Source organism: Ahaetulla prasina, chromosome 11 (genome assembly GCF_028640845.1).
Source record: "Ahaetulla prasina isolate Xishuangbanna chromosome 11, ASM2864084v1, whole genome shotgun sequence".
NCBI lineage: Eukaryota > Metazoa > Chordata > Lepidosauria > Squamata > Colubridae > Ahaetulla > Ahaetulla prasina.
Window position 1 is genome coordinate 18466458 of NC_080549.1, and position 14976 is coordinate 18481433.

At 43.2% G+C, this 14976-nt stretch overlaps 1 protein-coding gene across 1 annotated transcript in view; it reads right to left on the reverse strand.

Annotated features, from left to right (window-relative positions):
* Positions 1 to 419: 419 nt before the first annotated feature.
* Positions 420 to 14976, reverse strand: part of TENM1 (teneurin transmembrane protein 1) — a 544190-nt gene continuing 529633 nt past the window's right edge. The window contains exons 27-31 of the mRNA XM_058196608.1: positions 13268 to 13564; positions 11608 to 11995; positions 8372 to 9592; positions 3951 to 4093; positions 420 to 2613 (exon numbers count right to left, since the gene is read on the reverse strand). Of these exons, the coding sequence (XP_058052591.1) occupies positions 1855 to 2613; positions 3951 to 4093; positions 8372 to 9592; positions 11608 to 11995; positions 13268 to 13564 (2808 nt within the window). The 3' untranslated portion in view covers positions 420 to 1854. The remainder of the gene's footprint in view (positions 2614 to 3950; positions 4094 to 8371; positions 9593 to 11607; positions 11996 to 13267; positions 13565 to 14976) is intronic.

Below are 14976 nucleotides of genomic sequence, written 5' to 3' on the forward strand. Positions count from 1 at the left end.
GTATTATATCCGACAGCCCAATTATTAGAAATTCTTCAATTTCTACAATCTTGACTTCATATTTTAACTGCCCCTATAATGAAACCCAGATCTATTTTAAAAAGGGTTTAACGGTCCAAAGGAAATTTTAGGGATAGATTAGCAAATTTCTGGTCTGATTTTATTTTTTAATTAAAGATCCACAGAAATACATTGACCGAACTTGTAGATGGAGGGAGCTGGCATTTTCCTTTTGAAGCTTTGTGAGATGGGTAAGAGATCCTGTCAATCTTGTTTGCAACGTTTCTTTTAGAAAATCGACACTCATATCTGCTTTCTGTGCAGGCTTAGAACTAGCCACGCAACCACAAAATAGGTGTGGTTGCCTGGTCAGTCCAGGAAGTACTAAAATTCAAACCTCTACTAGCACTGTTATAAACTTCCTAGAATTTTAAATTATGGAATAACATAGATCGGGGGTCTCCAACCAAAGCTTTGCTTTGCTGGCTGAGGAGCTCTGGGAGTTGAAGTCCACAAGTCTTAAAAGTTGCCAAGGTTGGAGACCCCTGACACAGATGGTATATTGGCTGCATCACAGAGTTACTAAAGTAAATGCAACGTTCTATCCATGTGCTCTTTTTATTTATTTAATTTATTTATTTCTTCCTGACAAAAGGAAAAAAAGGAAAATTCCCAGTAATTCATCCCTAGCTAGCATCCATTTTGTTCATGAACTCAGAACCAACACATGATGACTTCTCTCTTTTTTTTCAACCTTGGAATTCTAAGCAGAATTCATTTTAATATTTTCTTATAAGGCAACAACTAAAATTTGCTTTATTTTCAATTGACTAAACGGCTTGTGGCAAAACAGTTCTATATAAACTGTATTTTTCGGAATATAAGATGCAGCTTAGTTTTTGGGGAGGAAAAGAGGGGAAAAAAATCTGCCTACCAGGTATTCATCTGGCTAGTGTCCTTAGTCTGGTCAGCTTCAGCACATTAGTTTGCTGGTTTTTATCCCCTGCTTTGGGATAAAAAAACAGCTTCCAAAGCACAACTGATCATTGGAGAGAGAAGCAATGAGAAAAGCAGGCAAACCACGGAGATCAGTTCCCTTGCTAGCACTTTGTTAGGGCTGAAAAAAAATTCACAGCTGAGAGTCGGAGGGAGCAGGCAAAGCACGGAAGTTTGCTTCACTGAAAAAAGCTTTTAAAGAACAGCTGAGAGAGGGCAAAGCATGGAGATCGCTTCCCTCGCTAGCGCCTCCTTAGGGCTGAAAAAAGCTTCGAAAAAGCTACATTTGGAGTATAAAACACCCAAATTTTCAGCCTTTTTTAGGAGGGAAAAAAGTGTGTCTTATACTTTGAAAAATACGGAATATGCAGTGGTGGGATTCAGCCAGTTCGCACCACTTCAGGAGAACCAGCTGATAGTTTTGAGAGGGGTCATGAGCGAAACCAAGCAATTCATGGCACTGGCTCCATTCTTTTTTACATGTTGTGGGGAAGCTAAGTAACCAAAAAGGCTATTCTGAAGAAAGGAAAGGAGACAGTATATTAAATATTTTGCCCATCTGGATTCTTTCTGATTGACGTTCAACACTGAGAATGCTGCACCCAAACACTGAATATAACCGCCTTAGAACGAAGAACCATTGCCATCTCCCAAAGCATTTAAACAAACTATATTAAAATACCATCTTCTGTCACATTTAAAGGCAGTAGGATATGTTTCTTTCCCCCTCTATATTTATATATACACAGAGTTCTGCTCTAGAAAAACCAATACAATAAACTGTTACTTAACATCTTCATTTAAAAACAGGCAGTCTTTGGTGATGTGAAGGCAGGAAACATGTCGCTTGTAGGTCTGTTACCTTCTGCCTATTTCACTCTGTCTCATAAAGTGAATATTGTTGGCACTGTCTGCAAGTTCTAGATACTGCTCCACAGATAAGACAAAATATCCGTCATAACCCTGCACTTTCCCAGTGCTCAAAAGCTGTTGCTTCTCCCCCTCTGTCCAAGCCCTTGTACCTTCTTCACCGTCTTGCAGTCGCTTTTGTTCCTTAGTCCAAGCTTGTAGCACAGCTCTTTGCCGGGCGATCTCCAAGACGTGGTTCTTCTCTTCTTCAATGGTCGTCCCGTATCGAACGTTAAAGCACAAAAAACCATGCTGGAGTTGGATGTCTGCAAATCGTCTTGTCCTCCCGTTGATGACCGAAGTCATTTGTGACACCGTGACGTTGACCCCGTTTTCCAAGATCCGCCGCCCCCCGGTGTTGCCTATGAGAGAGAGGTCTTCTTCCAAAGACCCAAGTTTGATGAAGTAGTGCGTGTCTCGTCCGTCGATGGTGAAATGGAGGTTTTCCAGGTAATGGGCACCGTTGAGGATGGCAGCGATGCGTCGGCTATCCTCAATGGCTACGCCGATAATGTCTGCTGTTACCTGCCCATCTTTAATCGCGAATTTGATGCCCTTCCCAAAGACCGAAGGAACTGCAGCAAATTGGGGTTGTTTTGCCCGCTCTGTACATCGGCCGTCACTGTATTTGGGAGTCATGGGAAGCTGGTCCAAGGAAATGAAGTTCCGGAGTTGTTTCTGTAGTTCACACTGAATGCCAAGAATAGTCTGGGAAGGAAGAGCAGAGAGTGAGTGAGTGAGTGAGTGAGTGAGAGAAGGAAGGAAGGAAGGAAGGAAGGAAGGAAGGAAGGAAGGAAGGAAGGAAGGAAGGAAGGAAGGAAGGAGAAAGGCAAAGAGTCAGGGAAGGAAGAAAGGAGAGAGACAGAGAGGGAAGGAAGGAAGGAAGGAAGGAAGGAAGGAAGGAAGGAAGGAAGGAAGGAAGGAAGGAAGGAAGATAAGCAGTGCCTTGCTAGATTCCACAGACTATATTTACAGAATCTTTGCATACTTCCATCCCTAATCAATTGTCAAGCACCAGGGAAATCAGGAGACCCAGGCAGTTCAAATGGGCATAAAGATTTATTGCAAGATTACGCTCTCGACAAGAATCTGAACTACTAACAGCCAAAGGAAATTGGTGGCAGATAAGGATAGAAGGAATTCAAGCTGGGCTGGACTTAGATCTCTTGTGGATGCAAAGAGACTGATGACGCATTTGACCGCTCTCTCGAACTCAGTCTGGTCATCTCCTACACCTAGAGCCGTGGTGGCGCAGTGGTTAGAATACAGTATTGCAGGCTAATTCTGCTGATTGCCAGCAGTTCAGCAGTTCAATTCTGACCAGCTCAAGGTTCAATACTTCTGAGGTTGGTAAAATGAGGATCCAGAGGACCCAATATGCTGACTCTGTAAACTGCTTAGAGAGGGCTGTAAAGCACTGTAAAGTGGTATATAAGTCTACGTGCTATTGGTATTTTCCTTCCTTCCTTCCTTCCTTCCTTCCTTCCTTCCTTCCTTCCTTCCTTCCTTCCTTCCTTCCTTCCTTCCTCCTTTCCTCCCTCCCTCCCTCCCTGTGGTTAAAATGCAATTTTGCAGGCTAATTCTGCCCACTGCCAGCAGTTCAATCCTAACCGGCTCAAGAATGATTCAGCCTTCCATCCTTCCGAGGTGGGTAAAATGAGGACCCAGATTGTTGGGGGCAATAGGCTGACTCTGTAAATGTTTACAGAGGGCTGCAAAGCACCGTGAAGCGGTAGATAAAGCTAAGGGCTATTGCTATCAATAACCCACTCAAAGAAGGGGACATCAGCCAAGACCCTTTCTCCACCAGAGAAAGAACAACCACAAAAACTATCTTCTCCATCTTTGCTGAAATACTCTGGCTTTATAAGACTACAAAGAGTGATTTGTGTACATATTTTTATTTTCCCTGTGAATTCCCTCTCCCACTTGTGATATTATTACTCCTATCATTGGTTATCATCAGCCTTCTCCAACTTATTACTCCTATCATTGGGTGTCATCAACCTACTCCAACTCAGTTCCTCTAGCAATCTTTGACCTACCTTTCCAGGATCCCATTCTTGGGTCTTGGTTTGAAGCTGCAAAAGCTCATAGGTTGTATCCACAGCATCCATCTCTGGCTTTGGGAACCCGGGAAGCACATTGTGAAGCTGAAACCCAAACAGTTCAAGCCAACTTCCGATATCTATCAAGGAAACCAAGAAGAGTTCAATTGGTATAAACCCCTGTATAAAAGCAAAGAATTCCTAAACATTAAAAAAGCATCATCTATAATAATAATAATAATAATAATAATAACAACAACAACAACAACAACAGAGTTGGAAGGGACCTTGGAGGCCTACTAGTCCAACCCCCTGCCCAGGCAGGAAACCCTACACCATCTCAGACAGATGGTTATCCAACATTTTCTTAAAAATTTCCAGTGTTGGAGTATTCACAACTTCTGCAGGCAAGTCGTTCCACTTATTAATTGTTCTAACTGTCAGGAAATTTCTCCTTAGTTCTAAGTTGCTTCTTTCCTTGATCAGTTTCCACCCATTGATTTAAGATTTCTTTGATTTAAGATCTCTACAAAACCTGTATACTGGAAACGCTGTGGTGAAACACACAGTCTCTTAAATATTTCTGTTTGGGAAAAGGGAGTGAGAGTTTAACAACGTCTGACTAGAAATGTTTGGAAGAGTGGGCAGCAGCATCCGCCTTGTGAGGTAGTCCAGTTATGAAGCACACCCGGATTCAGATTCAGAGTTGGAAGGGACCTTGTAGGTCAGGGGTCTGCAAACTTGGCTCTTTTAAGACTTGTGGACTTCAACTCCCAGAGTTCCTCAGCCAGCTTTGCTGGGAGTTGAAATCCACAAGTCTTAAAAGAGCCAAGTTTGCAGACCCCTGTTATAGGTCATCTAGTCCAACTCCCCACCCAAGCAGGAGATCCTACCCCATTTCTGACAGATGGCAGTCCAGTCTCTTCTTGAAAGCTTCCAGGGACGAAGCTCCCATAACTTCCGAAGGCAACTTCTATTCCATTGTGTTGACAGATGAACTAATTCTACTTTAATGTAAAGCTACATTAACAGAATCTTTTAAGTCTGAAAGTATGTTTCTCCCCCTCATCTTTACAGTAAAAAAACAAAACAAAAACTAGGGAAGGTCCCTTCTAAGATGTTTGCCACATCCTATTCCTGCTGCCTCTTATCTGCGCCCTTGCCTGCTGCTCTCCCCATGGTCTCCCACGGCTATTCCCCTACATCATTTTTTTTTATTTGCATTTATATCCCGCCCTTTTCCGAAGACTCAGGGCGGCTTACACTATGTCAAACAATAGTCTTCATCCATTTGTATATTATATACCAAGTCAACTTTTATTGCCCCCAACAATCTGGGTCCTCATTTTACCTACCTTATAAAGGATGGAAGGCTGAGTCAACCTTGGGCCTGGTGGGACTTGAACCTGCAGTAATTGCAAGCAGCTGTGTTTTAAAACAGACTGTCTTAACAGTCTGAGCCACCAGAGGCCCTATAACTGCAGCTCTCCCCTGTAATAATTGTCAGGACCTGTACTAAGTATGGAATATATGCCCTGCGCTGTACAATTTCTTCCTTTGCTTGCCGCTTTAAATGATGTAAGATTGATAAAATATTTAAAAAGTACAGCAGGACATCGCGACTATTTAAACTTTTTAAGAAAGTGCAGGTACATTTGTTTTCATCTTCTTTCTTCCCCTCTCCTTCCTTTGGGATCATGACTTCTAAATAATTAGCCCGGCCGCTCTGACTGTTGTGCTGTGCTTTTATTAATTCTGCAGGAGGCTTTTAGCAGAGAAGAATGGGAGAAGACTGTTTCTCGGTTGGAAAACCGCAGTGCTACGTACTTTCCATTTCAGCTCCTTCAATAAGAGGAAAGGAAGTAGCGGAATTTCTCAACGATCGTAAAAATCTTCAACAACCAATATCACTCCCGTCCCTGCTGAAATACCTCACACTCCCCCTGTCTTGATCAGCACTAACTGACATTAATAAGATCTACAGGTAGGGTCTCCAACCTTGGCCATTTTAAGACTTGTGGACTTCAACTCCCAGAATCCCATGGCTGGCTGGGGAATTGTGGGAGTTGAAGTCCACAAGTCTTAAAGGTGCCGAGATTGGAGACCCCCAATCTATGCTATTCAATAATTTAAAATTCTAGGAAGTTTATAACAGTGCTAGTAGAGGTTTCTATTCTAGTACTTCTTGGAATGACCAGGCAACCACACCTATTTTGTGGTTGCGTGGCTAGTCCACAAGTCTTAAAGGTGCCAAGATTGGACCCCTCTGATCTACAGCCAGATAATATGCAAAGAATGAAAATGTAAGCAAATTTGTTCTTTTTCACCTCATTCTCTCCTTATGATTTTGCCTCTCTCCAGAGCCAGAAAACAAAGCATCTTACATCCTGGACTTAGGCAGGAAAGATCAAATGCATAGGTATAGAATAGATGGTACTTGGCTCAACAGTAGTAACTGCGAGAGGGATTTAAATGTCCTAGTGCCGTGATGGCAAACCTATGGCACGCATGCCAGAGGTGCCACACAGAGCCCTCTTTGTGAGGACGCATGCATCGCCAGCTGGATCTTCTGGTTTCCTGCACATGCATGCATGCCGGCCAGCTGGTCTTTGCGCACCGGAAACCTGAAGACTAACTGGCCAGTGCGCATGCGGCATCGGCCAGCTTGTCTTCATGTTTCTCACGCTCCGGCGCATGCAAAGATCATCTGGCTGGTGCGCACCTAAAGACCAGTTGCATGCGCACCAGCTGGTCTTTGGGTTTCCGGCGTTCCGGCACATACACTTCCAGTTTGGGCACTCGGTGCTGAAAAGGTTCACCATCACTGTCCTCACCACTTAAATATGAGCCAGCCAGCAGTGTGCAGCAACTGCCAAAATAGCCAATGCAATCATAGGCTGCCACAATGGAAGGACAGTGCCAAGAAAGGACAAGAAATGATCGTACCACTTTATATCATGCTGGTGAGACCACACTTGGAATACTGCCTCGAGTTTTGGTCCCCACGATAAAGATGTTGAGACCCTGGAAAGAGCCTCGTTAGGCTCCAGATAACCATTACTCAATAAATTGACCCTTTCCAAATTATATTAATTTTTTTTAACATGGCTATATCTCATGAGGCTTCAGGTGAGAATGCCAAATATCCCAGAATCCTCATGAGATTTCAGGGTTTTAAAGTATCTTTTATAGACTTATGTGTTTGCTGATATGTTTTAAGAACCAATGAATATTTACAGGTACAAATTAACAGGGTTGGAAGGGACCTTGTAGGTCATCTAGTCCAACTCCCTGCCAAAGCAGGAGACCCTACACCATTTCTGACAGATGGCAGTCCAGACTCTTCTTGAAAGCTTCCAGAGATGAAGCCCCCACAACTTCTGAAGGCAAATTCTGTTCCATGGGTTGATTGCTCTCACTGTCAGAAAATTTCTCCTTATTTCCAGGTTGAACCTCTCCTTGTTCAGTTTCCATCCATTATTCCTTGTCTGGCCCTCAAGTGCTTTGGAAAATAGCTTGACCCCCTTCCTCCTCTCTGGCAATACCTCAAATATTGGAAGGCTGCTATCATGTCTCCCCTGATCCTTCTCTTCACTAGACTAGCCAGGCCCAGTTCCTGCAACCGTTCATCATATGTTATAACTTCCAGTCCCCCAATCCTCTTGGTTGCTCTTCACTGCAATCTTTCTGGTGCAGTGTAGCTCGGGGTTGAACATTTGTAACTCAGGATTGAACTGTGGGCTCTCTGAGTTTGATGATTTCCAAGCAGATATTAGCACTGATAATAATAGTAACACAGCTGGAAGGGACCTTGGAGGTCATCTAGTCCAACCCCCTGCTCGCGCAGGAGACCTATACTAGAAATTCGAACTGCCGACCTTTCTGATCGACAAGCTCAGCGTCTTAGCCACTGAGCCACCTAGCCAGGCTGATAACTGTTGATGCTATCTAGTTGGGTAATGAAACTGAATAAAATTGAGCATGCAGTCTAACACAGTGCATATGACTATCATATGAGAACAGCATGGATAATTGATTGGTTGTCCTTAGCGGAAAAGGTGAACTATATAAGTATGAAACAAAAAGATTCAGAGATGATCCACTTAGATTAGTGCACAGAAATCCCAAAGCTGTTTTTTTTCAAGAGGCAACTAACTGGGCTTTCTGATTTTTCTCTGAAGTTGTTTCGCTTCTCATCCAAGAAGCTTCTTGGATGGTTGAGACTCTCCATAGACAGTCTACAGCAGGGGTCTCCAATCTTGACAACTTTAAAACTTGTGGACTTCAATTCCCAGAGTTGAAGTCCACAGGTCTTAAAGTTGTCAAGGTTGGAGACCCCTGGTCTACAGAAATCTACAGTGTGCTCACTAACCTCAGTTTAACCAAATGGATAGCTTGAAAATTAAGCCATTTCTTACCTGTAGTATATTTAGCCACATCTTGTATTTGGCCAGCTGGATAATTATTTTCAAATGCATACAGATTAAATGGTTTGGGGACATTCTTCAGTTCTTCCCAGATGCGATGGTTTGGGCTTGTCCAACGTCCAGCAATGACATCGTAATCTCTTTGACCCAAGTGGACCAACTTAGTCAAAGAATTATAGAGCCCTCCGTGAAAACCAATAACGACTTCAAAGTCTGGGTTGGTGTCCTGATAGATCTCACCGTAAGGTGTGTACAGGATTTCTTTGATCACTTGCCCTCGGCTGCTGAAGACAGCTAAGGGTGTGCCTGTGTTGTCACAGGCCACATAATACTCTTCGCCACTGCTTAACTCCATAGCTATCAAGTGGCCTTGGAGATCGTAATAAAGGGATGTGATTTCTGAACTACTGTGATTGTACAAGTGAGTAATTCTTACTGGATTGGAGAGATCAGCGTAGAAGAACTGTAAGTGTTGACCTAGATTGGACTTGCTGGCCACTCGTCGTCCCAAACCATCATAGCAAAACTGGACTGTCCAACCAGAAACCCTGTTGTAAGCTCTGCTCAGGAAACCATTGGAGTTGTACTCAAAAATGTCATTCCCTCTTTGTTTAAGGAAGCCATCCTCGTCCACCTTGTACAGAAGATCTCCTAGCCTTGTGATGCGGTCTCGAAGGTCGTACCTCAAAGGAGTGAGTCGCGCACTGTTCCCGTGGCTGAGTAAGTTGATATTTCCATTGAGGTCGTAGCTGTAGCGCCATTGAGTTTTGTCGTTCACAGAGACCGTCTGAAGTTGTCCGTCAGCATCGTATTCATAAAAGTACCTTGTGATGTTGGCGTTTACTCCTACTCGGATGTCACATATCACCATGCGTCCCATGTTGTCATACTGAATAGTCATCCAGTAGGCAATGAATTTTAGAATTTCGTACTGCACTTCTATCACTTGACCGTTGGCACTGAAAATTTTAGTATGCTTCATCATAGTGGTGGTGATAACTTGATTTAAGTCATAATTGATTACGCTGAATTTCCCAAATTGTTCTGTTTTCCCGGACACGTCTACGTAGCGGTACAGATCGATAGGGAGTGGAGTTTCATTGATCATTGCTTGCATGCTGGTTACCCGAAAGTTGTTGTAGCTGTAATCAAATCTGGCATTCACGAGACCTTCTTCACTAAATCTGAATATCTGTCGGCCAATTAGTGGTCCTATAGATAAAAGGTAGAATGGATAGTTAAGAAGGGAAAGCTGCCCAAGGATGCTGGGGGAGACACATAAATTTAGGTAACCAACAAGTTAGCATCCAGGGCAATCCAATAAGAGAAAAAAGATCTCAAAAATGATCATAAAGTTGTATCTTTATTATGCCTAATTAAAAACCCACACAATTGTCAGGAAGCTTTCAAATTCATTAGACCATTTAAAAGCTGTTCATTTTGTGGGGAGATGGCACCTTTGTCTGGTTAGGACACTATAGATTTTGGAATAATTACTTAGGATTTAATTATTAATGACACTTAGAGTTAATATATATTACATATATTCTTGGAAGCATTTCTTAGTGATACCATATGAAATGATTGTGCCACGCAAGAGGCAGTACTAGCATATTCCATCCAACACACTATCATACTCTTCATCTTTTTTCCTTTTTAAAGGTATTTTAGCTTTAAAATTATAGAGTTTAAACCAGGGGTCTCCAACCTTGGTCCCTTTAAGACTTGTGGACGTCAACTCCCAGAGTTCCTCAGCCAGCAAAGCTTTGATGGATGCCATTATTGCATAACTTATAGGTTTGTGAGATGGCAGGATATACATTGCAACAGATATCCTAAACCACCTTCTAGCCATACAGAATTCTAGCCGCCATTCTTAATTCTGGCGTTTTAATTCTGAAATACTTGGATGCTGCTATAATAAAAATTAAAAACACACATCTTTTTAAACTACTTACATACATCTAATGTTGCTTCAGTATAATTTTCCAATCCTATCCCATTACAAAATAAAATTCTTTAGGCGGTTGTCCAAAGATCTGGCAAACCTGAAGACATCAGGGCACTGGTGGGGTTCAAATAATTTAACAACTGGTTCTCTGCTCTAATGACTGGCTGGGTGGGCGTGGCCATGGTGGGTGTGGCCAGGAGGTGTGTCAGGCAGCACTCAGCCCCCTTCACCCCATGAGAGCAAAAATGGGACGCGGGGGGACGCGCCCCACCGCGGCCCGTTTTGGCTCCCAGGTGACTGCAGAGAGGCATACTAGGCCCAAATGGACCATGGGGGGTGTGTGTGTGCTGCCCACCTCCGTATCCCGTTTTGGGGCCAGTAGGCCTCTCTGCAGCCTCCTAAGCAGTGATGGGATTCAGCCAGTTCGCACCTATTCGGGAGAACCGGTTGTTAACTTTCTAAGCAGTTCGGAGAACCAGTTGTTGGGAAGAAATCTTATTTTTTTCCCCACTTTACAGAGCTAATCCTGTAAGGAAGGCAGGAAGGAAACATTCTGGTGTTATTTCTAGCCTATTCTAAACTGCCTCTCTGGTTTAACCCTTATTACATTGTAACAGCTAAGGCAAAGCACCCATCGACGTGGTGATGTTGAATTGCCCAGGCCCACATGGTCACATGACCATGAGCCACGCCTACCCAGCTGGTCATTAGGGCAGAGAACCAGTTGTTAAATTATTTGAATCCCACCTCTGCTCCTAAAAGCAAAAATGTGCTGCGGGGGCCTGCACCATACCCCCTGTGTGCCCCATTTTGGGCATAGTAGGCCTCTCTGCAGCCTTCTGGGAGCAAAAACGGCCCACGTGTGGGCTGCATCGCACCCCTCGGCCCTGTTTTGGGCCTAGTAGGCCTCCCTGCACTTATCTGGGAGCCAAAATGGGGTGCATGGGGACTCCTGGAAGGGGTGGGCCCAGCCAGCAATTTAACAACCGGTTTTCCCGAACCGGCCCGAATCAGCCCAAACCGGCTGAATTCCAACACTGCATCAGGGACTATATGCATTAGAGACTATTGTAATGTTATTTGTTTACTTAGTCACTCTAACAAATAAAAAAGGTTTAACGAACAACTATATCCTTCTGGAATCCAGAACGGATTTTTCCAAAAGCTTTAAAAATAGCGTCTTTGTATAAAAGAAAAGTTGAACCTCAGGTTCAGCAGGTCTTCATGAGAACGGTGAATAGTTGCCAAGAAACCTAGGAACCTAATCTTAACCCACCTGTTTGCCTGTATCTGATGGTGCAAATAAATCCATCATGCATCAAGTGTATGGTTTTAATAACGCCAGACGATTCTTCATAAGTAAAGGAGACCTGTGTGGTGTCGTAAAGGATCTCGGAGAGCTTGGACTGTGGTGTATATTGGTAAAGAACTCGGCGTCCCGTTCCTGGATAGAAAGATTGCAAGAGCCGACCGTCTTTGGAAAAGTCCTGGACGAAGGAGGCACTGCTGTCTGGCGGAGAGTAAAGATTTCGATAGTAGCCAACAGAGAGCATGGTTTGAAAACTGTGTCGGACCATGCTTGGCATGGTGACAGACAGCAGGTAATCTGACTGGTCATGTTCAAAGATGTAGCGGCGCTGACTATGCAGAAGAAGCATCACAGACTGAAAGAAAGAAAAAAATCAAAAATGTTAGGAAGCAAGCCCTGGTGGGATGCAGCCTACAGAGCTGGCAATGGAGCCTACGGAGCTGGCAACGGAGTCAGACAGCAATGAGGCTTAGATGAGGCCAGGGCCATCGGGAAGTGAGGTGCGGACTCCAGAGCCTCCAGAGACTGATAGTAGTGAGGCAGAGGAACAGGAGGAGCTTGTTCCTAATGCACACATGAAAAGAGCTGCCAGAAGGCAAGAGCAGCTCAAGCAAAAAGGACAACTCAGGAGTAGGGCCAAGGGATGATTGGCCCCTCCCACAAGGCTTAAAACAGACCAGCACCTGTGTTTCAGCTTGCCGGAAAACAACGTGGTAGCTGCGTCTTCTGCTTCATCTATGTCTTTGTTTTTGTGGCTTCTGGATGTTTGCCAGGAATGGCCTTTGGCAGTTTGCCTAATTGGACTAAGGTTTGTGAGATAACTGAAGAATTTGTGTTTGGGAGGCATTTGTTTTACTTTGAGTTGAATGACGTTGGGAATGAAGTAATTCCCAGCTGTTCGAATAAAGTTTGTTTTTCCACGGACTAAGTTTATTACTACCTACTTGGGCCTGGGTCACAATATAAATCAGGATACCTACACTGCAAACACCATTTCAGCCGGGGGATTTGCTTCAAGAGGGCACACAAATGCATTTTTAAAGATAGTGTAGAGAGGATAAGGAACTAGACCAGTGATGGCTAACCTTTTTCTCGTTGTATGCCGAAAGCATGTGCGGCAGCGTGCGTGCATGCCAGCACCCATAATGCAATGCTGGGCCCCCTGCGCATACATGCACGACCCTATGCTCCCCATGCACCCCCTGCGCAAGCGCATGTGACCCAGTGATGAAATCCAATTTTTTTTAACTACTGGTTATGTGGGTGTGGCTTGGTGGGTGTGGTGTAGCTTGGTGGGCATGGCTTGGTGGGCATGGCAGGGGAAGAATACTGCAAAATCTCCATTCCCACCCCATTCCAGGGGAAGGATACTGCAAAATTCCCATTCCCTCCCCACTCCTGGGGAAAGGATTTTGCAAAATCTCCATTCCCTCCCCATTCTGGGGCCAGCCAGAGTTGGTATTTGCTGGTTCATTGAACTACTCAAAATTTCCGCTACCGGTTCTCCAGAACCTGTCAGAACCTGCTGAATTTCACCTCTGCAACAACCCCGCCATTTGACTTAATCAACACACAAAAATGATCTCGTTCCATTCTCTGCTCCTCCCCAGTTACAACAATTAATAACCTTTTCTAGATAGGTGTAGCTCCATATTTTTCCATCTGCCCACGTTCTGGAGATAATCTTCCCATTTGGATCATACTCCATTTTTTCAGTCCAAGTTCCTCTCTGGATGTATGTTACTAATCCAGAATGGGAGTAAGTGATGTTCACTTCATTGTACTTATTGATGGGCGACCAAAGAATTGGACGGCCTGCCTGGTCATAGAGGATCCGAAGGGTGAACTTGCGATGGTCATCGTAGATCTTCCCTGTTCTTGTTAAGTGGTCAAAATCAATGGACAACAAGTTCCTGTTGTGAGCCTAAAGAACATAAGAAGAAAGGCATGGCACATAAATTCTGGGACTCAAACCTGGCTACCACCTGTTCAGCGACAAAATTCTGTGCTGCTGCAATGACCACAAGGAAAAATTCAGTTACAGAATTATAGAGATCAACTTGCACCAATTTTCATAGATACCTCTTACAATTTTTAGAGAAATTATATTACACACATACTAATCTGCTCTCCAATCATCTAAACAAGGGCATGATCCAAAATGTTTGAGACCATGTATTTTATTACCATGTATGTTACTATTTTCTATTCTATTCTATTCTATTCTATTCTATTCTATTCTATTCTATTCTATTCTATTCGGCAAACTGGTTGTTGGAAGAAATCATTAGGACAAAGAACTGGTTGTTAAATTACATTGAATCCCACCACTGATTCTATTCTATGGCACATAAGCAGTTCTGCTATTAAACAGAGGTGAGCAAAACGTTTGTAGTTTACAACAGTTCTTCTTGCTCTACTGAATGTCTCCCAGCATAGTTCTGACAATAGAATAGAATAGAATAGAATACAATTTTTATTGGCCAAGTGTGATTGGGCACACAAGGAATTTGTCTTGGTGCATATGCTCTCAGTATACATAAAAGAAAAGATACCTTCATCAAGGTACAATACCGACAATATTCATCAATATTCATCAAGGTATAATACTGACAATATTTCAAGTTTGGGACACTTCTGATAGCATCAGAACAGATTTGCAACACTCTACAGTCCATTTTGAACTTGGAACAGCCATTTCAATCTCACTCTAGGACTCTTTGACCTAGAAACATTGCAAATTGGAAACTCTATAATGAAAAGTACAGTATACATTATAGTAGACTGGATTTATAGATTATAGACATGTGATTTGTTTGCTTTTTTCTGAAAATGATGTGTGAGCCTAGCCTCTGGAATACACCAACAATGACTGATGGTTTTAGCAAGCTTGCTCCACACACTATGGACTTGCTCACAATTGCTAAAGACACGTCACATCCTGGTCATAAACTGTTTCAACTTCTCCCCTTAGGATGCCTTTGCATGCCAAAATAACTAGCCACAGGGACAGTTTTCCCCTCATGCCATCATTCTGCTGAACAACTAATTCTCAATCCTGTCTTATATCTAAGTATTACCCACGTTGTATCATTGTAGTATTATTATGCTTCTTACCTTCTTCACTACTCCTTCTTATTGGTATTATTATTATTATGATTATTATTAATCTGTTTCTTTGCATGTAGACCAAGAGCGTCTGCACTGGAAACCAATTCCTTCTGTCTCTAATAACACTTAGTCAAATAAAATATTCCATTCCATTCCATATTCCCTATTCCACTCCATTCCATTCCATTCCATATTCCATTCCATTCCATATTCCATTCCATTCCA